Genomic DNA, 24,817 nt, shown 5'->3' on the forward strand with positions numbered 1-24,817 from the left:
CTGGTGCTTGTGCTGTTGCTGGTGCTTGTGCTGTTGCTGGTGCTGGTGCTGCTGGCGTTAGTGGTCTTGCAGTTGTCGCATTAGAAGATACTGATATATTTGCCGCGGACGCAGACGCAGTAGTTGATGGCGTTACCACAGTTGGCGCCGCTGATGCTGTCGTTGTCGTCGGATTCACTGTACTGGGTGGTGCGGAAGACATGACGACTAAGGAGGCACAATAAAGACCTAGTTCATCATTAGGCTGGCTGAAAGCTGATAGTGCCCATTTAGATCGGGAGAAGCTAGGATAAAAAATATCAAGTCCAAAAGCAAAACTAGCTGGAGAGCTCGAGCTGTCCACGAGGCTGATTCCAAGTCCCGCCTTGTAGCGGTAGGCAGACACAAGGCAACCGATGCCTGGTTTTGTATTCCTCACGCCTTACATTTAACCTTGTCGTGTTTCGGGTATCTGCAAGGCTCAAGTGTTTCACAAGCGGACTGAACGTGCCCGTGCCGAACAGGGTATGGTAAGATTTCTAAAAATGGCAAATGCATCACAAAAAGCAAAAGAAGGCCAACGTTTAGATCGTGTGATACTTCTAAGCCTCCTGCAAGGGAGGAGCTGGGAATATTATGTTAGTATTCACACAATTGCCTTGTTTTGTTTTATGCCTTGCCACAAGCGCCTCATAGCACTATTGAAATTAAATCTTGCGCCTCACGAGTGGTGCCTTAAGCGTATGATGCCATCCAAAGCTAAATCTCCAGCCTTGGAGAGTATAAAAGGTACGTGTCTGCTATGAGTGGGTTTTAGAGAACACATTCACCTTTGTGATTTTCAAAGACTTTTACTTGAACTTTCAAATTCTTCAAATTCTTCTTTGTTATCGACATGAAATCACTCTTTAGCCTTTGCACAGTCATCCTATGGCTATTTGGTTTCCAAGGAGCCAATGCAGTCCAATCCTGGCCGGGATCCAATCTGTATTATGCAGCAGGGTTGAATACCGTGCAGCAGGATTCACTTCTGGGCAGTCTCCAAAGCGCCGGAATCAAAGTGCTCAGAGTCTGGCTCGATGGTAAGACAGCTGACGGCCTGTATATGTGACAAGGCACCAGCTGGCACATTACTAAACCTACCCAGGACAAACCGAGACCCAAAAGGGAACCAACATCGTTCCATTTCCGAGCCTCGAGCCCAATGCCATTGGAACGTACAATGATACGGTGCTTGAGCGCCTCGACGACGTGATGGTCAAGGCTGCTTCCTATGGAATCAAGCTGAGCATTGCAATCCATAGTTATAACGCTTTAAGCGGAGGCGATGTTTACGGGCAAGCCTATGGGACTTCGGATTTCTACACCAACAGTGCCGCCATTTCCAGCTTTGAGCAAAGAATTTCTCATGTTCTGGCACATGTCAATCCGCACAACAACAAGCCTTGGAGCGAAAGCAGTGAGTACATCTTCGCATTCGAGGCTCAGAATGAAGCCATGAACAACAAAGTGAGTGAACACCCTTGCATACAGTTGAAGCAGAAGAAACTCATGATTATCAGGGAACGGACTTCATAGCCGAACACGCAGGCTGGCAATGCACTGTAGCCCAAGCCATCAAAGACGGACTCAAAAATCGCACCGACATCCTCGTCACTACTGGCGGCCAAGGCTGGCTGGACGTCTCGATGCAAGACGCCTACTTTAGCTGCGCAGCCTTGGATGTCATAGCAATCCACGCCTACGGGGCAGCCGACTATGACACCAGCCGCCTGGCTGCTTACGTGGACAAGGCAAAATCCAGCGGCAAAAAACTGCTCATGCAGGAATGGGGCGCGTGCTACTACGACACAGTGAACAACCGCTGCAATCAGTCCGGAGCGCTTGACGAAGCAACTAGAGCCCAGAATCTTCGGACGTGGGCGGAGCAGATCAGTGCTGCGGGCATACCGTGGATGTATTGGCAGGTCATTCCTAATGCTGATCCTCACTGGGACTACGATTATGAGATTGGTACGCCTGATGGTGATATTTGGGAGGCTTTTAAACAAGTTGCTCTCGATACTGAGACATATGAGGCGGCTTTTGACTTTTCGCCGTGGTTGCTGTAAGCTGGAGGAAGTGAGACGGATTGGATTTCAGATGGATTGGACGGAAGCAATAACGGGATGAGTACATCGAAGGCATACTGAAACGCTCTACAGACAACAAACAAGCAACACTACCACAAACCGCGTAGATAGACTTTAAAATATCACCAGTAACAGCAACAGAAGTTTGGAGGCAATCTTCCGTTTCTCAAACACACATATCTTTCTTCCAGGCACCCTTTCAGAGCACAACCATCAACCACGCACAGCCAACTACCGCCAAAGCAAAATAAGCCCCAAGACTATTATTGTACACCACCGTAACACCGTCGCCTGAACCAGAGCTAGCATTCGCAGTCGCAGCCGCAGTCGACAAAGTTGTCTTAGCACTACTTGCCGGCGTAGCCGTTTTAGGCGCCCACGCGGTAGGCAGCGACGCCGTACGAGAAGAGTTCTTCTTTACCTCTAGCCATCGCATCAGCAGCTTCACTTCGTAAAGAAAAGCAGCAAAGAAAGCAGATCATTTCATACCGGTAGCAGCCTCGGTCATATGGCAGTAACTATCGAACACCTCCAGCGCCGCGCTCGTCACAGACTCAGACCCTGTAGAGGTGCACTTGGAGCGCACGTCCGTCGCTATCATGCTCGCAAACTTGCTTGAGCTTTTGCTGCAGAAACAGCTGAATGAGGTCATGGCGCCGCCGTCACCGCAGCCGCTCGTCATGCCGCGCACGATGGAGCTGACGGGGACGACGGCGCAGATGGGTAGGTCGGCATAGGCGGGGACTTGGTCGATGAAGATGCGTTGGGGTGTTGCTAGGAGGGAAAAGTAGTTCAATATCAAGAGGACAATATGGTGGTTGCGGAGATCCATGGTTTGTCGTTAAGGAGTTGAGTAGGGGATGGGAAGAGCGTGCGTGTATGGGTAGGGGTTTTGCTGATAATATAGATGTCCCAGTGTCTGCTATTGTCAGCTCGCTCTGCAGAAATTTCACCCTTGTTCTGCGGCGGTTTATTGTTTCATCATCCTGAGGAATTATGCATCTAGGCAACGAGGCAATCGTTTTTGTTGTCTAGCAAGGCTGAAGATGTGCCAGGGTCTGCATAATGTACAGGGGCCAGGGCTTTGGTCATACCGGGGCTGCGGATATTCAGTTGGAATACGAATTATGCTTACTGTATAAGTTTAACGCCTACTTTGTACTTAAAGTATAATAATAAGAGAAGATGATGTGTTTTCTTAACCCTTGTTAAAGAAAAGAAATGCTGTTCAGCATTAACGCAAAACTGCCCAGTTATGAATAGACGCAAGCAGGGCTACATACCAGCTAGTAAAAATAACGCAACTACTCAGCGATTAATATACACTAGCAGCAAACTTTAGTAACCGGCGAAGCGAGTCGTACGGACAGACAAAAGAGAGTAGCACGAGTATATAGAGGGCATACGTAGTCCAGTATATTAATAGGGTAGATAGATATAAATGATTAATTAATTAATTTGTTTTACGTTTATATGTAGTTACAAACTATAACAGATAGTTCTTTTAGAACAGGCTGAGGAGTTGTTATATACAAGATAAAAGCGATGGATGGTTGGATCTAAGCTTAAGAAATAAAATAGAAGGGAAGAATAGATAGATATAAGGAAGATATCTATAACATGGAATTATACGCGTATATACCTATATGAATACATATAGTATATTTAAGTATTATCTACTCTTAATAAAAAGCTTCTTAATTTTATATAAAATATATATAGAGATAGTACGACGGGGCCCGGGGTATTATAGATAAAATTCTACGTTTACCTATTACATATGCATACTTCTCCTATACCGTTAGTGCAACTTTAAGTAGTTACACAGCCTACTTTTCAACTAAGAACCGTCTTCTACCAAAGTAATTCTTTTTTTAGTAACCTATACATTATTCTATAAAGATAAAACCCCTATTCCCTATACCGAAAAGTACAAACTCCCTAGTAATGCATTCAAGACTACCATCCTAAATAGACTACTAAAAGTACAGCCGCATACGTCCGAGTTCTTCATATAGGGGTAGAGAGGAATATAGAGGTTAAAGCTTTCTAAGCCTACTTATAGCCCTAAAGCCGAGAGCAATTCCACCATTCCAGGCACAGATCCTTACTACATCCGGTTATCCGATTGGCAGCATCACCAGCTCTCAAGCAAACAAGGTAGAGTAAGGACATGTAGCGCGGCAAGTCTGATTCAGGAGCTGTTAAGAAACTACCTAGGCTATTAATTTCACCAGCTGTAATGCGAGACTATACCTACCTATCAAGCCCCGAAGTCGTGCGCGCTTTTCGCTTTAGCTTCCCAGCAGGAAAAGAGGGACGAGTGCCATGTCCCACCAACAGTTCCTCTAAACGTGAACACGAACACGCTCGGTATAGTATAGTGTAGTGTAATAGTATAAAGAGTGGTCGGGGCTAGTGCTTGTAGGAGGAAGTGCCTAGGCATAGTACTGCGAGACTTTTACAATAGAGCTCTGTACGGGCTGACTCCTCGACACACCGAATGCCGAACGCGACAGCGCTCCAGGACCGCGCAGTGTTTCGACTCCTTGAAAGACGCGTCCCGCTACCCTGGCCGGTCGATACCGTTACGCCAGGGCGCAAGACATGCATCGTGTATACGCTGCTACACCGCATTCTCGTTGTTCGCTGCTCGATAGACGCGGCACCCTGCACCTCCGCCCCTCAACCTCGATATACAGTGCTAGCACTACTGGCCCGCTTTCACCACCGCCTTAGGGGCGATGTAGTTATTGGCAGGCTGAATAAGAGATCACGTCGCTCCGCTCTGACGGCATAGTGCATGTATGTCTAAATGCTGTAGCTGGTGCGTATGTCGCGCGTGTGTATGTAGGTACTAAAACAGAGGCGCTTGTAGCGGACCGGGATTGGGTCGAAGGTGCTGGGTGCTGTGGTTTTATACCTAGGGAGGTGGGGGTGTGGTGATTTAGTTGAGCAGGTGTGGTGGGAGAGAGAGAATGTGTGTGCGTGTACCTATATGCCATTGTTGCCACCGCCGCACAGCCAAGGACGAGTAGTAGCGTGTTGGTGTGCAAGGGTTGTGGGTGCACGAACAGAACATGTGCCTAACGAAGGTTGGTGGACTTGACAATGATACAGATTACGGTTCTCTCCTAAACACCTCAACACGACAGTAAAAGCGCATGAACGGCGCCGTAAACACGCCCCGATATACCGACGCACGCTTTTTGAGGCCGGAAGCTGCGGCCTGGGGGCGAGGTTATGGCAGGACTGGACTGTGGCTGGGTAGCTTGAACGGAAGTTTGTGCGCATGTATACGTGCATGCATGCATGTGTGCGTGGGGGGAGTGAGCACGTGGGTAGATGGTTCGTTTGCGAGGCTGCTGGATCTTGCCTTCGGCTGTGTGAGTTTCGTGGAGGTGGGGATGCTTGTGCAGAGTTGAAGGCGGGGATGAGGTTAGAGATGGAAAGCTTGGAATTGTGGTCTGCGCGCTTTTTGACGTTGACTATTTTTTACGGTGACGGTGTGCATTGGCGACGCGAATACTAGTTGGTTGAAGCTGTTGATCATCTCAAATGGTGCGGCTGGTCTTGGTTGTTTGTAGAATCTAGCCGGACATACTGATAAATGCTTTTTTGACGGTCGGAGGTTACTGGCCAGCTAGAACGTTAAATATAGTCAAGACTTTATCTGACATGTGGCTTGCTCGAGAGTTTGGGGTTGGTTTGATAATACGAAGCTATGTCAGAGATGGTGGTGTCGTGAAGGCGGTTGTTTCGAAAAGGTTTCGGATGTATTACATATGAAGGGACGAAGTGAGGAAGAAGGTTTCGTTGATGTAAGCGGTACCTATGTTATAGACAGTCAGAAATTTAGCTCGCTACCTGCTACCATTCACGACGGTGGTCGAGATCTAAAATAATCTCGGCTGACAGTGTCAGCAGCACCGGCACGGCGGTCTGGCGGCCCAAGCCTGCCCTCCGGCGCTCCGCCCAACCCAACACCCAACAACCCTCTCGCAGATCAATCAACAAACACACATTTGACACTCGACACGCACACTCTCTCCACATCACCCCAGATCTCAGCGCCACGCGCGACGGCAAAGCAAGATGAAGAAAAGTCGTCGGTTAGCCGCGCAGCCGCGCAGCCTGGCAGCGGCCTGCATGTCGGCCCCTGCAATCAGGTCAGGCTGCATGATCTAAAACAAAGCTCCGATGGACATGCGGTGGTACAAATAACGGCTTTTTTTCTTTCTTTCTTCCGTCGTGAGAAAGACGTTGCCGAGGCAGGTGGTGATTACTACTCCGTACGTACCTAGTCGGAGATTGAGATGGCGATTGAGGCGCTGTTTAGTTTAGTTAGATATAGTACATAGGGTCTTTGACCTTGTGTGCCCAGGACCGGGAGCGGCGAACAAGAGGGAGAAAGAGAGAGAGAGAGACAAAGGCACGAAAGGATGAACGGAAAAAACGACGTCAGCTCTGGGGGCGGTGATGAAAGGCCGTCAACAGGATTGATGACCTCAGGATTCTCGTTTTTTTGCGGGTGCGGATCGCTCAGCCCTAGGTGAGCGTTTCAACGGGCTGGGGCGCACCGGCGCGACGGAAAGAGCGGACGCGGTTGAAGTAAATTGGGTGTTTCGACCATGATCTCCGGCGTGGGACCCTGAGAAGAACAAAGATTGAGCGTGATGAATTTTGGCTGTGATGAGGAGCATTTTGCTGCTGCCCAAGGATCGTCTCATCAAGGCGCAACCCGCAGTGCAGCAGGGCGCCGATCGGCATAATTACCCAGCACATCCCCCATCCGGCCACGACTAAAACCATCACGGGGATGCATCATATGGCGTAGGGGTATGGATCATGTGCACAAATCCAGCCTGCCACTCCGACGCAGCAGCTTCATCCTCCTCCTCCTTCCCCTCCACTAACCCACCGCGTCCGTCTCTGACCTCGACGAAAAAGCGACATCCTCCCCTCCCCCCACCACGACCACGCCCTCTCCTATCTCGTCGCGCACGCGCACCATGAGCGCGCTCCACGATCCGCCCAAGGCCGCCGCCCCGTCGCTCGGGGACAATGCAGAGCCCACACCCACTCCCTCCAAGAAAGAGGGCATGCGACGCCTGTTTGGCTTTGGCAGGAAGAAGGACCACCAAGACAAGGACAATGCCAAAAAACCCTCTGCCTCTTCTGCTGCTCAGGCTCAAGGTCATGGTCTCGTCGCACCCGCCGCGACGACGACGCCCAACAAGCTGAGCAGCGCGAGGCCCGTCTCGCCCGCCACGTCGCCACCGGCCGACTCGCGGGCCCAACTTGTCAGCACGCCCCAGAGCAGTCCGCGGGTGTACGCGTCGTCGGCGGCGTCGCCGGACGCGCGGTACCGCTCGTCGTCGCCGCGCCTGCACTCGCCCGCCTCGTCGCAAATCTTCGAGCGCAACGTGCAAGAATCCAGCGTGTCGGGAGGCGAACTGTCGCCGGCGATCCCCTCGCACATCCAGACCGAGGACCACATCCCGCCGGTGCTCGAGGCGTCGGCGCAGGCCATTACCGACGACCACCTGAACCCGGACGAGGTCGAGATCGTCATGCACTCGGCGCACCAGCCAGCGGTGCACAGCATAGCGGCCTCGACAGCCTCGACCGAGGCCGTCAACTCGCCCACCATCGACGAGGTGGCCTCGCACCACGAGACGGACGACGGCGCAAGCAACTACGGTGCCCTCGACAAGGACGACATCCGCCGCCTGAGCTTCATCTCCTTTGCCGACGTCGTGCAGGCCGAGCACGCCGAGACGGGCGGCGGTGGCCGCGACTCGATGCACCACACGAGCGTGTCGAACCGGTCGCCGTCGCCGGTGCGGTCGCCTGCCTCGTCGCGCGGCGGAATGGGCACGTCTCCGCCCACCAGCGGCGCGCCCTCGATCAAGGGTGGCGCCGACCCCTCGTCCAAACGCCCCCCTGCCAGCCCTACCGCCAGCCAGGGCGCGTGCTCCCCGCCTACCAGCAGCTCGGGTGGCGGCGAACTCATGGTCGAGACGATGCGTCAGGCCCTGCGCAAGACGGGCAGCGGCGACCTGAGCACCGCGCGCAGTCCCAGCCAACCGTTGAGCGCCGTCAGCGCCGACGACGCGGACTGTCTGCCATTCAGATGAAGGGGGAGATTGAGGGGGCGTTGGGGGTGGTGAATTGAAGGTGGGTGATGGATAGGGGGCATGAGACAAGGACAGGCACGCACGTGTGGATTGGATTGGATTGATGGATTGATTGATGGATTGGATTGGATTGAATTGGACGGATGAACGGCTTCTTTGAACGTGAAGGCTGGCTGGCTGGCTGGCTGGCTGGCTGGATTAACCTCTTTTCTTTTTTTTTAATATTTCTTCCCGAGGGGAGAGAGGTGGGGGGGTTTCTGGCGTCTCGCTTTGATTGTTTTTCTCGCTTGTCACGTTTGCGGTGCCGCGTTCGCAGATTCCCCTTTGCGGTGAGGTTTGTTTTAAGCTTCTTTTTATTGTCTTCTTTTTCTTCTTCTTCTTGGACAATGACAACACACGGACATTTTGTTTCGCTTGAAATGATTGTTGGGCATTTTGGAAACACGTGCATGTACATGAAACGGGCTTTTGAGTAGGGCGGGTTTCACGGGGCTCCGGCAGGGACTCGAGTTCTCACACGTGGCGGCAAACGTCGATCAGACGAGTGGGAGAGATGGCTCAAAGGAGTCGGAGGATTGGGTGGTGGGGCAGGGTGGGCAGGTCGGGTGCCAGGGGCGGCGGCGGAAGGAAGGGGAGCGACCTAGTCCTACCGCCGCCACAGAGAGATGATGGAATGCAGAGAGAGGGTAGGTAGTAGTTACATAGGAGTAGTTATTTGATACCTAGTTAATTATTATTTGTATGGTTTCTTCTCACTCCTCGGCTCCTGCCGTCCAACTAGCACCTAGCTTTTCCGCTGCCCTTTGCCCTTGCCCGCTCGGCCCTGAACCTGGACGTACTAGGTGCCTGACTGTCACTTGGAACCCATACCACCACACACACCCACAACCCCCTACAACACCAACAACAACCACCGCATGCCTCCCTGATCACGGCCATCGGCATCGACCTCTCGCGCCTGCTCCCCCGCGCAACCAATGCCCGCCGCCAAGTCGTCCCCTCTGCCTCTCGCTCGGCCCGACACCAAGCCAATCCTCTCGCCCAGCACCACAGCCTGAGCCCGGGATAGACCCTCCACCACTACCACACCATGGACACCGCCCGGCCCCCGCACTCCGACCAGACGACGCCAGACGACCACGATGAGCTCCAAGCACCGCCAACGCAGCGCCGCCTTGCTTCCTCCACCATCCGTCCCGTCACCCCAGACGACGTCTCCGAGGCCCAAATTCCCCTCCCTCCCGACGACGACACCACTACCACCACCACCCACCACCTCGACACAACCACGACAACCGCAACAACAACCACCTCGCCCCAAACCTCGCCCCGCACCGTCTCGCGCGAAAACACTCAAAACCGCCGCCAGGGCATCGTGGGAGCGCGCGGCGATGGAGAAATGGCCCTGAGGAGCGCAAGGGAAACACAAAACCGGCCGCGCACGCGGACCATGGAGGAGCGGACGTCGCGGGACCGCTCTCCCGCCTCGTTGTTTGCCTACAACCGCCACCGCATCGGCTCGGTGCACTCGACGGGCCCGGGGCCCTTTCAAGGCCTCGACGACAAGGTCACGTCCATCGGCCACCCCTCGACCGTCTCGCCCGCCGGCACCGCGCCCTCGTCGCGCAACAACTCGGGCTCGGGCGCGTCGCGCGCCCAGCGCCTGGCCAAGCAGCATGGCGCCGCGGCTCCGCGGCCGACGTCGCCGCTGCCGCATCCGCATACGGCCGCCCAGCCCGACTCGTGGATCTCGCCCGTTCCGGCGTCGGATGCCAAGAAGATCCTGCGCCTGATGCGTGTGACGTGCGGCCGCATGAAGGGCATGCTGGCCTTTCGGCGCGGCGAGAGCAGCCCGTGGGGTCTGTCGTATTGCTACATCAATGAGGAGACGGGCAGCCTGGTCTACGAACCCAAGAGCGACACGTCGTACCACCGCACCTTAATCCCCGACCTGCGCGGCTGCCGTGTCAAGACGGCCTACGACCCCGAGTCGTTGACGGCTTACATCGACGTGAACCTGCACAACTCGAATCTCGAGGTCCACCTGCGCCCGCCGACGCAGGAAGAGTACGATTCGTGGTTCGCCGCGCTCATGTGCTGGCAGCCCATCCGACCCAAGGGTATCCAGAACAAGATGGCCAAACCGCAGCAGCCGCTGGCGGGCGTGCCTGAGAAGAAGCCGGCGGACAGCAGGCGGCACTCTGAGATTTCGTTGCTAAAGGAAGCGCCCATTATCAAGGTGGGCAAGATGATTTTCTGGGACACGAACGTATCTTACGCAAACTCGGGCGCGGTGAAGGCAAATCATGGCGGCGCCGCGGCAGCTTCGGGGCAGCGGCCGTCGCCCGGCTACCGCATGCAAAGCTTTGGGTCGCGGCGGTGGCGGCGAGTCTCGTGCACGCTGCGGGAGAACGGAGAGCTGAAATTATATTCTGATACCGACGTCACGCTAGTCTCTGTGGTGCAGCTGTCGCAGCTGTCGCGGTGCGCGGTGCAGCGCCTCGACCCGACGGTGCTGGACAGCGAGTTCTGCATCGCCATCTACCCACAGTACACATCAACGTCGACAGCACTATCGCTGCTGCGGCCCATATTCCTCTCGCTAGACTCGCGTGTGCAGTACGAGGTGTGGATCGTGCTGCTGCGCGCCTTCACCATCCCGCAGCTGTACGGGCCCAAGCAGCCGTCGATCAGCCTGCCCGAAGACCTGGCCAACTCGCAACACTCGCTACAGGCGCATCTAGACATGTTCCGCATGGAGCGGTCGCTAAACGTGCGCATCGTCGAGGCTCGGCTGAACCCGCCGATCAGCCCCAAGTGGGCCGAGAGCCATGCGCTCGGCCGGCGGCCGCAGTCGGGCACGACGAACAAGGACACCACCCCCGGCGGCTACTATGTCGAGGTGCTGCTGGACAGCGAGACGCGCGCGCGCACCATGCTCAAAGACATCACGGACCCCTTTTGGCGCGAGGAATTTGACTTTCAGGACCTCCCCGCCGTGCTGTCGACGGCAAGCTTGCTGCTCAAAAAGCGGCCGGCCTCACCTCCCGGCGATGCCAAGCACGACAAGGCCAAGCGCGACGCGTTTGCGGTGCCCGACGGCAGCGGCGGGTACACGGGCATCTCGTTCGACCAGACGTGCGGCAAAGTGGATATATACCTGGACGACATGGAGTCGGGGCAAGAGGTGGAGAAGTGGTGGCCGCTGGTGAACATGTACGGCAACTCGGTTGGGGAGGTGCTGGTGCGAGTCAAGACGGAGGAGAGCGTCATCTTGATGGCGCGCGACTACCAACCCATGTCGGAGCTGCTGCACCGGTTCAGCAACGGGCTGACGATGCAGATTTCGCAGATGATACCGGCGGAGCTGAAGCGGCTGAGCGAGTGCCTGCTCAACATCTTCCAGGTGTCAGGCCAGGCGGGCGACTGGATCATGGCGCTTGTCGAAGAGGAGATTGACGGCACGCTGCGCGAGTCGTCGACGGTGAGCCGGCTACGCTTCAGCCGGCGGATGGGAACGGGCGAGGGCGGCGAGGGCGGCGGAGGCGGCGGTGGCGGCGGCGCGGGCGTTGTCTTCAGCAACGCGGGCGACCGCGAGCTGGTGGTGCGCGACCTGGGCAACAATGCGAAGCTCGAGGCCAACCTGCTGTTCCGCGGCAACACGTTGCTCACCAAGGCGCTCGACTTCCATATGAAGCGGCTCGGCAAGGAGTATTTGGAGGAGACGCTGGGCGAGAAGCTGCAGGATATTGCCGACAAGGATCCGGAGTGCGAGGTCGACCCCAACCGCATCACCAACTCGCACGAGCTCGACCGCAACTGGCGCCGCTTGATCCAGCACACCGAGGACATTTGGACTTGCATCTACGCCAGCGTGTCTCGCTGTCCGGCAGAGCTGCGCGTCATCTTCCGCCATGTGCGCGCCTGCGCCGAAGACCGTTATGGCGATTTCCTGCGCACCGTCACGTACAGCTCCGTCAGTGGCTTCTTGTTCCTGCGCTTCTTTTGTCCGGCCGTGCTGAACCCGAAGTTGTTTGGCTTGCTTAAGGGTATGGCACTTTTTTCCTTCCTTTCCACCTCTGATACTAACGATACCAGACCACCCCAAAATGCGCGCCCGCCGCACCCTGACTCTGATCGCCAAGTCCCTCCAGGGTCTCGCCAACATGTCGACCTTTGGCGCCAAAGAACACTGGATGGAGCCCATGAACGCCTTCTTGACCGCACACCGCCAGGAATTCAAGTCCTTTATCGACAACATCTGCGCCATCTCCCCCAACACAAGCTCCGTCTCCCCCATTCCCCCCTCGTACAGCACCCCTCTTGCCATTCTGCAACGACTGCCCCCGACATCCCGGGAAGGGTTTCCTTCCTTGCCCTACCTCATCGACCACGCGCGCAATTTCGCCGAGCTCGTCGAGTTGTGGCTGGAGAACATTGGCGGGGACATGGCGCACACGCTCGCCCAAGAAGAAGACGGCGACCTCGCGCGCTTTCACAACATTTGCATCACGCTGCACGCGCGCACGCGCGACTGCCTCGAGCGAGCCGAGCGTGCCGAAAGACCGAGCAGCACGCTCAGCGTCAAGTGGGAGGAGCTGGTTGAGCAGCTCGAGACTAACAATTGCACCGGCAACGGTACCACGTCGCCGGTGCCAGAAGTGCCAGAAACAATGACACCGAGCGGCACGCCCTCGCCCGGCCTGATCGAGACGGGTTCGCTTCGCCGCAAGCACCGCGACACGGAAGCCAGCACCACAACAACCAGCTCGTCAACGACGTCCAACACGACCAACAACCCCCTCTCCGCCGGATCGGGACCCATGTCGCCCGCCGCTCCTGGAAGCTCCGCCGGCGCTATTGCCACGGCCGGTTTTATTCCTTGGCACCAGCGCGGTGGCGACCCCTGGGACTTTGCGACGGCGACGGCCGCACACCGCGCCTCGGACCTGTCGACGACAGCGGGTACGCTCGGCAGCTCGCGCAGCCTGTCGTACCGCGAGCGCGACCGGGCACCGCACCACATACACGTGCACACGCACGGCCATACGCGGGGCGCGGCGTCGGCGTCTCCGGCGCGATCGGCCACGTCGCTCGTCAGCGCAACGACACCACGGTCCAGCAGCCGGTACGCAGCCTCGGCCGAAGGCGGGGGCATGGGCAGCGCGGCGGGCAGCGTCAAGGGCAGCATCGAGGAGACGAGCGACGAGGACGAGGTGGGCGACAGCGACGCAGACGGCGATGCCGAGACCGAGGCCGACGCCGAGACGGAAGCTGATGCCGACGACGCCGCGAGTAGCTGTCTGGGGCTGGAGCACACGCCGCCGGGGAGCGCGCATGGCGGCAGCGCGTACGGCGGTGTGAGTGAGCCGATGCACGGCATGCCCATCCCGGGCAGCAGCAGCAGCAGCAGCCACTACCAAGCGTACCACCCGCAGTCGGCGCTGTCGCAGCAGCACATTGAGCACGACTCGTGGCCGCGCGCGGCGGCGAGCAGCCTCTCATCGCGCGGCAGCGGGTTCCCGGGCAGTCCGCAGAGCGCGTACAGCGCGACGTCGCGGAGCCAGCACGCCGGGGCGTCGGGGCCGGGCGGGCCGCTGCTGTTTGGCGGCGGCGGCTCGACGACGACGCTGACGACGACGCCCGGCGGCTCGCGCAGCCTCGAGAGTAGCATGTATAGCGACGGGGGCGGGGGGTTGTCGCCGGCGCCGCTGAGCGCGACGACGCTCTCGAGTGCGGTGACAGGGCCCTCGACACCGACGCCGTCGTCGGGCGGGGGCGCGCTGGACGACGGCGGCTCGGACGGCGAGTTTACGACTGCGCTGCCGCCGCTTTCGGCGGCGAGGGAGGCTGGTAGTGGTAGTGGCAGTGGGAGCGGCTTGCCGCTGGGAAGGATGGGCATGGGCATGGGCATGAGTATGGGCATGGGCGGGGGCGGGGGCCTGACGATCAGCAGCGCGAGCGGGCCGCTCAGCACGCACAGCAGCCACTACCACGGGCACCACGGGCACCACGGGCACCACCACCACGGCTACGGGCCGTCATCGACAAGCATCAACACGACGACTACGACGGGCGGCGGAGCAGGAACAGGGACCGGGACAGGGACGCCCACGACGACATCGTCGCAGCGCGAACACCGCTACGCAGAGGTGTTGGAGGGCTTGGGCCGCGTGGAGCGCGAAGCCCGTGGGTTCAGGAACTTGGTCGGGTTTAAGAAGCGCAAGGATAAGGATAAGGATAAGGATCGCGCGGGCGAGAAGGACGAGAAGCGCGAAAGGGAGAAGATGGAACGCAGGGAACGGAAGGAGAGGGAGCGCATGGAGAAGGAGCTAAGTAAGGAAAGGGAGCGCGAGCTCAGGGCTGTGGGTGGGGGTGCGGGCGAGGGCGAGTGAGTTGGTTAGTTGAGTGAGTGGGTTGGTTGGGTTGGGTTGGGCTGGGTGAGTGAGTGGGATGATGACGACGATGCTGATGATGATGTTGATGGATCGGTTTTCCATTACCTATGCTGCTACTTGAGCTGCTTCTTCAGCGGCTTCGGCGGCTGCTGGTCTGGCCCGTCCCACCATACGGACGAACGCACGCCAAAGGCCGCGAAGAAAGGCGCGGAGATGGGAGCAGCAGCGACGTTACGCGACGCAGTCATAGTCATCATCTTCGTCGGTCCGGCAGTCCGTCCGTTCGTCCGGCGGGCAGGGAGGCCGTGTCTAGGTGCGCCGTCGCTGCTGCTGCGGTTGTCCACCGATAATGCGGGGTCGCGGTTCTTTCCGTCCTGCTTGCCTACGACCTGCCTACTACTTACCTACGCTAGGCGCGTCGAGCCGCGTCGAGTCGAGTCAAGTCGACGCGGGTTAAGTTAGGTTGGTCAGCTGGCCGGGCGTACGTACAGTACGGGACAGATGCACGCACGTTGGCTTGGTCCCGGGGTGATGGGAGGAGACGGCCATGGCTGTCGCTGTTTTGGCCAGGGCATCGGCATCGGCATCGCTCGCTCGCCTCGTGAAATATTTTGTTTGCCTTAAATTGCGCGAGGGGAGGACGTGGGGTGGGGTGGGGTGGAGTGGGTAAGGGAAGGAGGATGGCGATGATGCGGTGCAGACGGTGGAAGGAAGCCTGGCAGAGGCGAGGGAGGGGGAAGCGAAGCACGCGAAAAGGAAGCATGGATGGATGGGAGGAAGGAAGGAAGAGAGAAGATGAGCAGACGGAGAGGAGAGGAGGGCGACGTACCGTATCGCGCCGTACCGCGTACCACTACCGCCACTGTTGGCCAAGACACTGCTGCTGCCGCCATGGGCGCTTGCGAGATGCGAGTCGCACGCGAGATGGCGGACAGAGAAAGAAAGGCAGACGGATCAGCGCTGCCGCCACAACTACACCACACCACAACATACGACAACAGCAACGACGACCACAAATCACCAAAACATACCCATACCCACCGTACCCATACGCACGACTTCGGGCTTCAAACCAGCCCTCAGCCAACCAACCAACCACGCACAACCAACAAACACTCCACCCTACACACCCACTCGCCCGCCAACGTAGCCAGTCGGAACAGAACACGCACAAAGACGCGCAGCGCAGCGCAGTGCACAAGCCCGCCCGCGCACAGCCAGCAGCGCGGGGACGAACAAGCATGCGAACAACCAGCCAACCAAGCAACAAAGGAACAAGCAACGGCAGAGACTGCTCGGGTAACGAGCCGCCACCACCAACAACAACAATAACAAAAATAACAACAGAGACAGATAAGAGATAAGAGATAGACGGCGAAGATGAAAGATGAAAGGAAAGGGAAGATAAGGAGAATGAATGAAAGAAGAGAAAGGGGAAGACGAAGGAAATGGAGGGGATGGGGATGATGGGGTGGAGGTGTGTAGGAGTGCTGTAGCAACAGTAGTAGTAGTAGTAGTAGTAATTCAATGTTTAAACTGTTAAACTGTTAAACTGTGTGGTCTGGGGTTGGTTGTGTGAGGGTGTGTGTGTGTGTGTATTAGCGTAGACTAAAACAACGGCAACAAGTAGGCGAAGCAATCGAAGCTGGCGGCGAACGAAAGGAAAAAATGCCGTCGTACATACGTCGTGCATATATATACACACGCGTGGGGGTCGCCCGTGGTTAGTGATCTGTTCTATTCTGATCTGGTTCTGTTCCGCTCCGGCGCGGTCTGGGGGCCGGAACCGGGGTTGTGGCTAGGGCTGGGGTTGGTTGGGGTTGGGGGCCGGAGGCAACGACGAGAATGGGCGAGGAGGAGGCCGCCCGAGCGGGTTTAGACCTGTGTTTGTGCCAGTGCTGTGTGCGCTGTATTTGGTAGTTGCTTTTGCTTTTGTTTTTGCGTTTGCGGCTGCGGCTGACGCTGTGGTGGGGGCGTGTGTAACCGTCGTTGCTGTTGCCGTTGCCGTTGCTGTTACTGGTGCCGGTGTTAGCGGGTTTTGGAATGAGTTGTCTTTTGCTGCGCTTGTGGTGGTGCTCCTGGGTGATGTGGTATACGCAATACGCTATACGTATCTAGCGGGGGAGATTGGATGGGCGGGGGGTAGATATAGATAGAGAGAGAGGGAGAGGGAGGGGGAGGGGGAGGGAGACCTAGGCGCAGCCGAAGAAGAGGAAGGGAGGGGAGTTAGAGAGGGAGAAAGGACTATAGGCAGGACGGATAGGTAAGTAGATGAGCAGCTAAAAGGAAAAGAAAAGAATCAAAGAAAAGAAAACACCACTACCAAGTCTACTACCACCATCAACGACAACAACAACAACAACAGCAACAACTAACACAAAACCCAGCGCCAGCCAGCCAGCCAGCCAGCAAGCAAGCAAAAAGCAAAAAAGCAAAAAGGCAACCGAAGCCCGAAAACGAAACAAAAGAAAAAGGGACCACAACCACCTATATATCTACCTCCTCCTCCTCCTCCCGCCGCCCAAACCCCAACCCCCAAAACTACGCACCGTACACGCAATAAATGACACCCGCCCTCAATCACAATCACAATTACATTGCAATAACGACAATACGAGGCGTACTCGCCAAACGACATGAGCGGTAATCACGATCAGCGCTGGCTACTGGCGGTCGCTTCGCTTACAGTAGTAGTGGGAGTGGCACCGACGCGCTTGGCTACGTTGGTTAGTGTGGGCGTGGCACGGCGAGGTAAGGCAGGGTATGTAGGGAACGTAGAGTAGGGTAATATATTATGCTGTCGTGCAGTAAGCGAGATGGCGGATAGCGGTGCGTGTGTGCGTGTGCCTTGCGCGCTAGGTAGGTACGGAGTACAGATCTAAGCGTGACCTACGTCTTTCAATTTACCTTTGTCGTCGTTTTTCGGCGTCATGGTTGTTGTTGTTGCGCTTTGGGACGGGGTTTGAGGAAGTTGACCCTAGGTAGATAGGTGTGTGAGCAGCCGGTTCGGACGCTGGTTGATTAACATTACCTATACGCTGGAATGGATGGATGTTCTGCCTGCCGGAGAAAAGTCTTTTAAGCAAGTAATCTGCAAAGAACCTACGCGCTCGCAACAGGCAAGCGCTGTGCCTCACCACTCGGGCAGCGCAGCACCAGCAATACATATCCCCACTCCCATCCCCATCCCCAGCCCCAGCCCCCACACAAACTGCCCGCACCCACATGCACGCACACCGACTACAGTAAGCAACAATTCTCCTACCTACTTGGGTACTTCGTCACCTCGTAATCGCGTACATACGGAGTACTTTTGCGCAGCACCTACCAACTCGATCGCGCTCCGTCTCACCTCATCCATCCCATCACTTCGCAGCGCAGCGCATCGCATCGCCTCGTCTAGGTCGCCTCGCCACGCAGCGCGTCGCGCTTCGCCGCCACAACCTGCTCTCGGCTCGCAACCTGGCCCCCATCCATCCGGGCGCGCGCCAATCTGCTCAACTGCTTAGTGGGCATACTTACCCACATGTCCATCTACCCATCTATCCAGCCAGCCAGCCAGCGCAACCTCATCAAAGCCATTGGAGCAGATGCGTGGAGCGTGGCGTCGGCGGCGTGGCGTGGCGCCCGCGGCGACGCGGCGACGCGGCAGTGGAAGGGACGAAGCCCGCGACGGCGCGAAGGAAAAATTCGGAGTGCGCGTGCGGCCTTGGTGGGTGGGTATGTGTGCGCAACACACTGTATGTAGAGTACAGTCAACGGCCAGCAGTAGCCAGCGTAGTCAAGGTTAGAGTCTACATAAGGCGATCAGTGCAAGGCGCGACCTACGTCTCCGGGTGCGGGCGCGGTGCTGTGGCGGTAGAGTTGGAGAATGGCAGGGTACGGCGCACGTGGGATCAGTCAGCATACATACATACATAGCCCAACTGCGCCGTCGTAGGCCGTGAGTGAGGGTGCAGGCACCTACTACTACTGACTGTACTCGAGTACATATGCGCGTATTTAGGTCATGCAGCCCGCCTCGTGCTTCAGCCCCAGGCCCCCACGTTGCGTCGCCATGGCGTTCTGGCGCTCGCATCCTAACTCGGCATCCGCTCGCATCCAGTCGGCGCCTTGACCGACCGCTGCCTGCCTGGCGCCGTTGCCTGCTTTGCCCAGCGTACTCGTACGTAGTATGTACGTACAAACAAGCACCTATGCGGTAAGTGGTGGTGGTGGTAAGCACCAAGCCCCCTTTTCGGGCGCTGCGGGCGCTGCTGACTTGGTCTTGGACCCGGTCCTACCTACTTATATATGTATGAGAAGGAAGGATTCTTACTTACCTGCCTGCTCTCTGCCGACTTTTCTTCTCTTTTGCTGTCGTCGTCTTTTCGGTGCACCGAAGCATATTTTTGTTTTTTGTTTTTTTTAAAAAAAGAAAGTCGGTTGTACGAATATCTTTGCTGCTTGTCTCTATCTATATCATACATACACGCCTTTTCTATAAGTCTGTTCTACATATACACACCACCTCTATACGCACACCTACGCACCTACCGCGTCAATCCTCCGCGCTCCGCCCACCTACGCTACGCTACGCTACCTACCTATCTATACATCCATACATCCATCCACAGCGGAGGCAGCGCTCAGCGCAACCACGCCAAAACAAAATGACGAATCACACAGCGACAGCGTCAGCGAGAACGGCAGCGGCAGTGGCGGCCTCACCACCACCCCCGCCTGGCCTCTCCCTCTTCGAGCGCCTCCCCGCAGAGCTCCGTCTCCAGATCTACGACCTCTTGTTCGCGAGCGAGGATGTGCCTGCGCAGCCACAACAACCCATGCACAACCACCAAGATCCCACCTATCAAGCTCCCTCCCACGAAGGCCCCGCTCACGCAAAACACACCAACACAGCAGCAGCAGTGCTCAGCCTCAACAAACGCATCAACGCCGACGCCACGCCCGCGCTCTACGCCCGCCCGGTCTTTGAGCTCAAGGTCCGTCCGACGGGGATTATGCTGTGTGGCGGGCGGAGCTTGAGCTTGAGCTTGCCGTTGGCGCAAAATCACTCCTCCCCACAACACCAGAACCCCTCGCAAGCCAAAGACTCCTCGCAAGCCAAAGGCTCTTCGCAAGCTCAGAGCCCCTTCCTCCCCCTCCTCGCCCACGCACGCAACCTCAACATCCACATCATCGCCTTTCTCCAACCAAGCATGTACGCCCGCACCCTCGCCCACCTGCACGCCCTCACCCGCGCTCTCCGCACCCATAACGCGCCACTCCGCTCTCTCCGCTTCGCTATCGACTGGCATAATGGGAGCCTGGCGTTTCCGGTGCGCCAGCCCGACTTTGCCATGGTGAGAGGGCTGGTTGGGGCGTTGGTTGGGGAGGGAGGGGGAGGAGGGGATGGAGGGATGTTGTGTAAGGGTTTAAGGGAGCTGAGATGGGGTAGGCTAGAGCCGCCGCGGTTTAGTGCGTTTGGTGGGGTTGTTGGCGGGGGTGCGGGTGCTGGGGAAGGGGAGGATGAGGAGGAAGAGTATGTGAAGTTGAGGGAGGAGGTCGCGGCGAGGTTGCTGGCGATCTCCTAGGGCGTCGTGCTGGGGGGTGTCGATTGCATTGCATTGCATGTAAATAGACTGTTGTGATAGAGGCGTCGGAATAGCGTTCTTACCTTCTTCTTCTTCTTCTTCTTCTTCTTCTTCTTCTTGTTGCGTAGATTATAAATACCCCACGCATCTACCTACCCCTGTGCTTACAGCGCCGGAGTCATGCACTGCACTGCACTGTACTGCACGAAGCTCTATCTGACCTGCACCTGCACCTGCAGCTTAGCTACAGCGATCTTGCATATGCACGCCGCCGTGCTTGCTTGCTGCGCCGTAAGAGTATGTAAGCCGTATGTAGGAGGTGCGTGCTCGCCTACGACATATCTACTTAAACTACGCAAGCTGCAGTGCCTATACAGTAGGTGCACGGTACGGTGGCGCGCAGTGTCGGATCATCGGATGTATGAACGGCGTTGCTCCTACATACGTGGCTGCGCCTCTGAGGCGGGGAATGCTTAATCTGGTATTGGGCGGCTTGTCTTGGCTTGGCTTGTGCGCGGCGTGTGCTTGTGGCGGGATGCGTTTGATGAGGAAGTGCTGTGCTGGTTCGAGTGGTTGGCGAAATGTCGTTTGCGTGGAGGGGTTTAGTAGGCGCTGTGGCTGTGGATACAATCTTATTCTTTTTTATTAGTTTTTGTGTTTGTTTACTTGTTAGATAGGTACTTTAGTATCGTTAAATAGTCTTATTCTAAGCTTTCATGGTTTGTCTTTAGCCTCTTATATATACGTATCCTCGTACTTTTTATATTGCTTTTTATCCTCCTGTCTTTGTGTTTTCGTAGCTACTTATAGTTATATAAGATGTATATAGTAGGTATACTAAATTATTTACTAGTAGACGATATATGCGCTAATTATCTACGCCTTTACTTTTACCCCTTACTTTATAGTTTATATTATGCCGGAGCTTGCTTTACGAAGCACTGCTTTATAAATAGGATTAAACATATCTATATCTCTACTACATCTTCCGCAAATAGTGCCACCGTAAAAGTTTAAATCCGCTCCCTATAATTCAAGAGTATAACAGGTTGCTTCTATCTCGAAATATAAAATATACCACCCCCGCAACTATCTTAGCTACCCTAGACACAGCATGCCGCTCTCACAAACGCCCTAAACCCCTAACATCACACCACCACGCCCACACATCCCATTCACAAGCCATCCCCCGCCTACCCTTCCACTTCTTTCTACCTAAACACTGCACTCACCCTGCCCACGCAGCACTTCCGCTTCAATCCCCTTACAAACACAACCCCGCAAACAACTACAACACCCAACCACATTTACCATTCCAGCCTGTAACATGCTAAACAAGCAGCTGCTACAATTACTATTGCGCTGTCCTTGCCACGCTATACTATAACGAGGTTTATCGATTTCTTTACCTCGCCCCGCATCATTGAGTATTTGCCATAAACCGGGTCTACGACAACACACAGGAGCAAGAAAATAGACCATATAATGCTTAAAAACACGCCAACGCTTAGTAGCTTATTGAATCTTTCATTGTTGAGATACGTAAGGTGGGCTGAACACATAACTGCTTTCCGTAGGTAAACAGTTAAACAATTAAACACATCAACAAAACATCAAAAATCTCTCGACTTTGCCACTGCTCTGCAAGGCCTGTTCGAGCTACCTGTAGTCAAAGCTACGAACCCACGCTTCGAGGAACCGGCTACAAGTGTCCGGATAGGTCTGTATGATTCTACGAAGCACTCCCGCCCATAACGACAGCGACCAGGACGTGGTTGTCTTACCTCTACAAACACATGCAGCAAACACCAAACACCACCATCACACAACCACTAACAAAGCAAGCAAGCAAATAGTAACCAACCAAAAAGGAGCGTGATTCATGTCTGAGTACATATCTACATCCATAACCCCCAGCCGAGCCAACACCAACACCAGCCCATCAAGCTAAAAAGTAAAAAACGCCTGTTAAATGCAACGCCACATCCACAACCAGCTTTCTTGACTTTCGTCAGCTGCTGCCACCTCCACTTGCCTGCCTGCTTGACTGCTAGGTAGATTCCCGCCACGCAAAAACGCCTTCCCAAGTCATCAATTCATTACCCAATCATGAACCCATCAACCCGTACGCTATGAGACTGACATAAAGAAACCACACCACTGCACACTGCACACTCCACACCAGCATCAACACCAGGCAGGCAAGCAAGCGCCCAAACGCCCACTAAGTCGACGTCCGCGCCCTCGTCTCATGCGGCAGCACCAACCAAAACAGGCCCGCAATAATCCACAGGGAAGCAGAAACCCAGATCGGGGCCGCCGATTTGGCCGTCGTAAGCGCAATCACGATCGCGGCCGCAAGCCCAAACACGCGGTAGAAGAAGCCGATAGCACCGAGCCCCGTACCGCGGATGGGCGTCGCGAACGTCTCGGCCGTGTAAGCGTACAGCAGCGACGCGACGAGGTTGACGAAGAAGGCTGCGACGCAGCTGAAGGCGATGACGGCGGCGTGGGAGCGCGCGGCCGTGAACGCGAACAGGAACACGCCGGCCAGCACCGAGGCCAGCGCGCCCGTGCCCTTGCGCCCCAGAAGCTTGGTTTCGATGGCTAGGCCGCCCACTACCGGGCCCAGCATCGCGCACAGCCCTTGCAGGATGTACGTGCGGTGCGTCCATGCCGTGTCCATTGAGCTGATGCCCTTGGTCTCCAGATACCGCGCTAGGAACGCGTCGTGCAGCGGCAGCGCAATGCCCACCAGCGCCCAGATGAAGATGAGCACCGTCGTCGACAGCCCGAGCTCCTGCGTCGCGAAGCTGTGCTTGACCCAGCCAAAGCGGAACGGGCGCAGCGCCTGGCGCAGCGTCGCAAAGCCACCCGTAGTCTCGGCTGCGGGAGCAACCGCGTGTCCGGCCGCCCGCAGCTCCCGGTCCACCTGGTGCAGGTGGTCCAGCGTCAGCCACGTCTGCGTGCCGTTGTACGTCGCGATGCCCTGCATGACCCGGACCGCCTCGGCGTCCCGGCCACGCGACAGCAGGTACTTGGGCGTCTCACGCAGGTGGAAGCAGAAACGAATGGCGCACAGGAACAAGCTGATGCTGCCCAGCGTCCACCACGTGTAGCGCCAGCCCATGTTCATGACGTAGTGGCAGTGCTCCGGGCCGGCGTCCTGGGGGCACGAGAAGTGCGCCATGAAAGGCCTGCGTCGTTAGCATGGGTTGGTAGAGGAGATAATTTGGAACTTACCAGGCAAAGGCGGCAGCGCACAGCTTGCCAAGGCCAGAGTACATGCCCTGCATGGTGAGCAGGTACTGGTGCGACGCGGGAACCGACTCGATGAAGATGGCGCTGTCGACGGCCTGATTGGCGCCCGCGGCGATGCTCATGAAGACGGCGATGACGCACAGGCCCGAGAAGGCGGGCATGCCGGCACCGATGAGGCCCGCGACGGCCATGGTCGCCATGGTAAGGTTGAAGATCCACCGGCGTCCGACAAAGTCGGTCATCATGGGCAGGGCGGCGGAACCAATAATGAGACCAACATATTGGCTCACCGTCAGGTAGAGGTAGTTGCTCGTGTTGAACATGGCCTCGCTGCGCACGGCCGGGCCGATGATGGTGAAGGAAAACATCCAGAACTGATCCTGTTAGCAACGTCGACGCAAGAATCAAAGGATACATACGTTATCAAGGAACCATCCCAGGCCAGTGACGATGGTCAGCAGCCACTGGTAGCGGCCCATGCCAACGTCGAGGATGGCCTCGTTGAGAAGCTGAACCTTGGATTCGTAGACAACATCGCCGGGCTGGATGATGGGACCCTCGACGGTGGCGCCAAAGAGCGTCCTGTACTTGTCTTGACCCCTCTGCAGATTGGAATCGTGATAAGAGTGCACGCTGCCCTCGTCCGAGGCCTTGGAGTCCTGCGAGATGCTCCTCGTGGCGCTCAGACCATAGTCCTTCTCATCAGACATGGCCGCGAACAGTGCGGAAGGTGGGAAATTTCGGTTCTGCGGATCAACGAGCGGGAGGTAGTTGCTCGAGGCTAGTCACCTATTGTAGGTTGTATAGAGGCGGTATCCGGCAGCACGGGCAGGTCTGCTAAGAGGGGAGAGAGTGAGAGGGCACACCGGTGAAAGCAGCAGGTGCCTTTATGTACAGCCTCGTGCCATGTCACCCGCCGCGCGAACCCACAGGCCGCAGATTTTTCCCCCAAAAGCGGCGAAAATACATGACGGGTCCCAATAGCTCGGGCAGGCGCTGGGAAAGTTGGGTCTGTCGTGGCTGAAGGCCTCGCGCTGGCGACAACGTCCGAGCGAGCCCCGCCCGCATGGACGCATGGAGAGGCTGAACCGTAGGCGAATGAGTCCGCATGTCAAGGCAGCTGTTGGTGGACTGGGCGTTGGATGTGACGAAACGGCCAGACCGGAGCAGAACATGGAGAGGAGCCGGACCACCATGAGGCTCTTGCAAAGTAGCGGTAAGGACACTTCACCACTTTCCACGTCTTGTGTCCAATCCTCGTGGTTGGGTAGAGATGTTTCCCCACACGCTGGGTGATCCAGAGGCCGTGGCGTGGGACGTGAGTTTTTGAAGTA

The 24,817-nt window shown here is 56.6% G+C and overlaps 8 protein-coding genes across 8 annotated transcripts; 5 read left to right on the forward strand and 3 right to left on the reverse strand.

The window, feature by feature from the left end:
* Positions 1-874: 874 nt before the first annotated feature.
* On the forward strand, positions 875-2,315 carry K452DRAFT_338722 (glycoside hydrolase family 5 protein; the record flags this gene model as incomplete). The annotated part of the gene is made up of 3 exons (XM_033545289.1): positions 875-1,061; positions 1,127-1,488; positions 1,542-2,315. The coding sequence occupies 3 exons, from the start codon at positions 875-877 to the stop codon at positions 2,088-2,090; spliced, it is 1,098 nt and encodes a 365-aa protein (XP_033394320.1). The 3' UTR covers positions 2,091-2,315.
* Positions 2,316-2,479: 164 nt separating this feature from the next.
* K452DRAFT_301131 (uncharacterized protein) lies at positions 2,480-2,943 on the reverse strand (the record flags this gene model as incomplete). Its single annotated transcript, XM_033542407.1, has 2 exons — positions 2,480-2,532; positions 2,601-2,943. 2 exons carry the CDS (start codon positions 2,941-2,943, stop codon positions 2,480-2,482), a joined length of 396 nt encoding a protein of 131 aa, XP_033394321.1.
* Positions 2,944-7,213: 4,270 nt separating this feature from the next.
* Positions 7,214-8,251, forward strand: K452DRAFT_328769 (uncharacterized protein; the record flags this gene model as incomplete). Its single annotated transcript, XM_033545005.1, has 1 exon — positions 7,214-8,251. The coding sequence occupies one exon, from the start codon at positions 7,214-7,216 to the stop codon at positions 8,249-8,251; it is 1,038 nt and encodes a 345-aa protein (XP_033394322.1).
* A 1,090-nt stretch (positions 8,252-9,341) lies between these two features.
* K452DRAFT_301133 (uncharacterized protein) lies at positions 9,342-14,646 on the forward strand (the record flags this gene model as incomplete). Its single annotated transcript, XM_033542408.1, has 2 exons — positions 9,342-12,300; positions 12,350-14,646. 2 exons carry the CDS (start codon positions 9,342-9,344, stop codon positions 14,644-14,646), a joined length of 5,256 nt encoding a protein of 1,751 aa, XP_033394323.1.
* A 574-nt stretch (positions 14,647-15,220) lies between these two features.
* K452DRAFT_89077 (uncharacterized protein) lies at positions 15,221-16,097 on the forward strand. The gene has a single exon (XM_033547287.1). The coding sequence runs from the start codon at positions 15,330-15,332 to the stop codon at positions 16,011-16,013; it is 684 nt and encodes a 227-aa protein (XP_033394324.1). The 5' UTR covers positions 15,221-15,329; the 3' UTR covers positions 16,014-16,097.
* An 871-nt stretch (positions 16,098-16,968) lies between these two features.
* On the reverse strand, positions 16,969-17,464 carry K452DRAFT_89179 (uncharacterized protein). The gene has a single exon (XM_033547288.1). It carries the CDS (start codon positions 17,285-17,287, stop codon positions 17,021-17,023), a length of 267 nt encoding a protein of 88 aa, XP_033394325.1. The 5' UTR covers positions 17,288-17,464; the 3' UTR covers positions 16,969-17,020.
* A 1,837-nt stretch (positions 17,465-19,301) lies between these two features.
* On the forward strand, positions 19,302-20,107 carry K452DRAFT_301134 (uncharacterized protein; the record flags this gene model as incomplete). Its single annotated transcript, XM_033542409.1, has 2 exons — positions 19,302-19,991; positions 20,087-20,107. The coding sequence occupies 2 exons, from the start codon at positions 19,302-19,304 to the stop codon at positions 20,105-20,107; spliced, it is 711 nt and encodes a 236-aa protein (XP_033394326.1).
* A 2,339-nt stretch (positions 20,108-22,446) lies between these two features.
* K452DRAFT_233964 (uncharacterized protein) lies at positions 22,447-24,193 on the reverse strand (the record flags this gene model as incomplete). The annotated part of the gene is made up of 3 exons (XM_033537345.1): positions 22,447-23,419; positions 23,466-23,857; positions 23,903-24,193. The coding sequence occupies 3 exons, from the start codon at positions 24,191-24,193 to the stop codon at positions 22,447-22,449; spliced, it is 1,656 nt and encodes a 551-aa protein (XP_033394327.1).
* Between the last annotated feature and the right edge of the window lie 624 nt (positions 24,194-24,817).

Source organism: Aplosporella prunicola (assembly GCF_010093885.1).
Source record: "Aplosporella prunicola CBS 121167 unplaced genomic scaffold K452scaffold_23, whole genome shotgun sequence".
In the NCBI taxonomy this organism is placed as follows: domain Eukaryota; kingdom Fungi; phylum Ascomycota; class Dothideomycetes; order Botryosphaeriales; family Aplosporellaceae; genus Aplosporella; species Aplosporella prunicola.

Coding starts and splice junctions, on each gene's coding strand:
- K452DRAFT_89179 (XM_033547288.1), bottom strand. CDS start 17,287: ATGTCGTTTGGCGAGTACGCCTCGTATTGTCGTTATTGCAATGTAATT.
- K452DRAFT_89077 (XM_033547287.1), top strand. CDS start 15,330: ATGGCGATGATGCGGTGCAGACGGTGGAAGGAAGCCTGGCAGAGGCGA.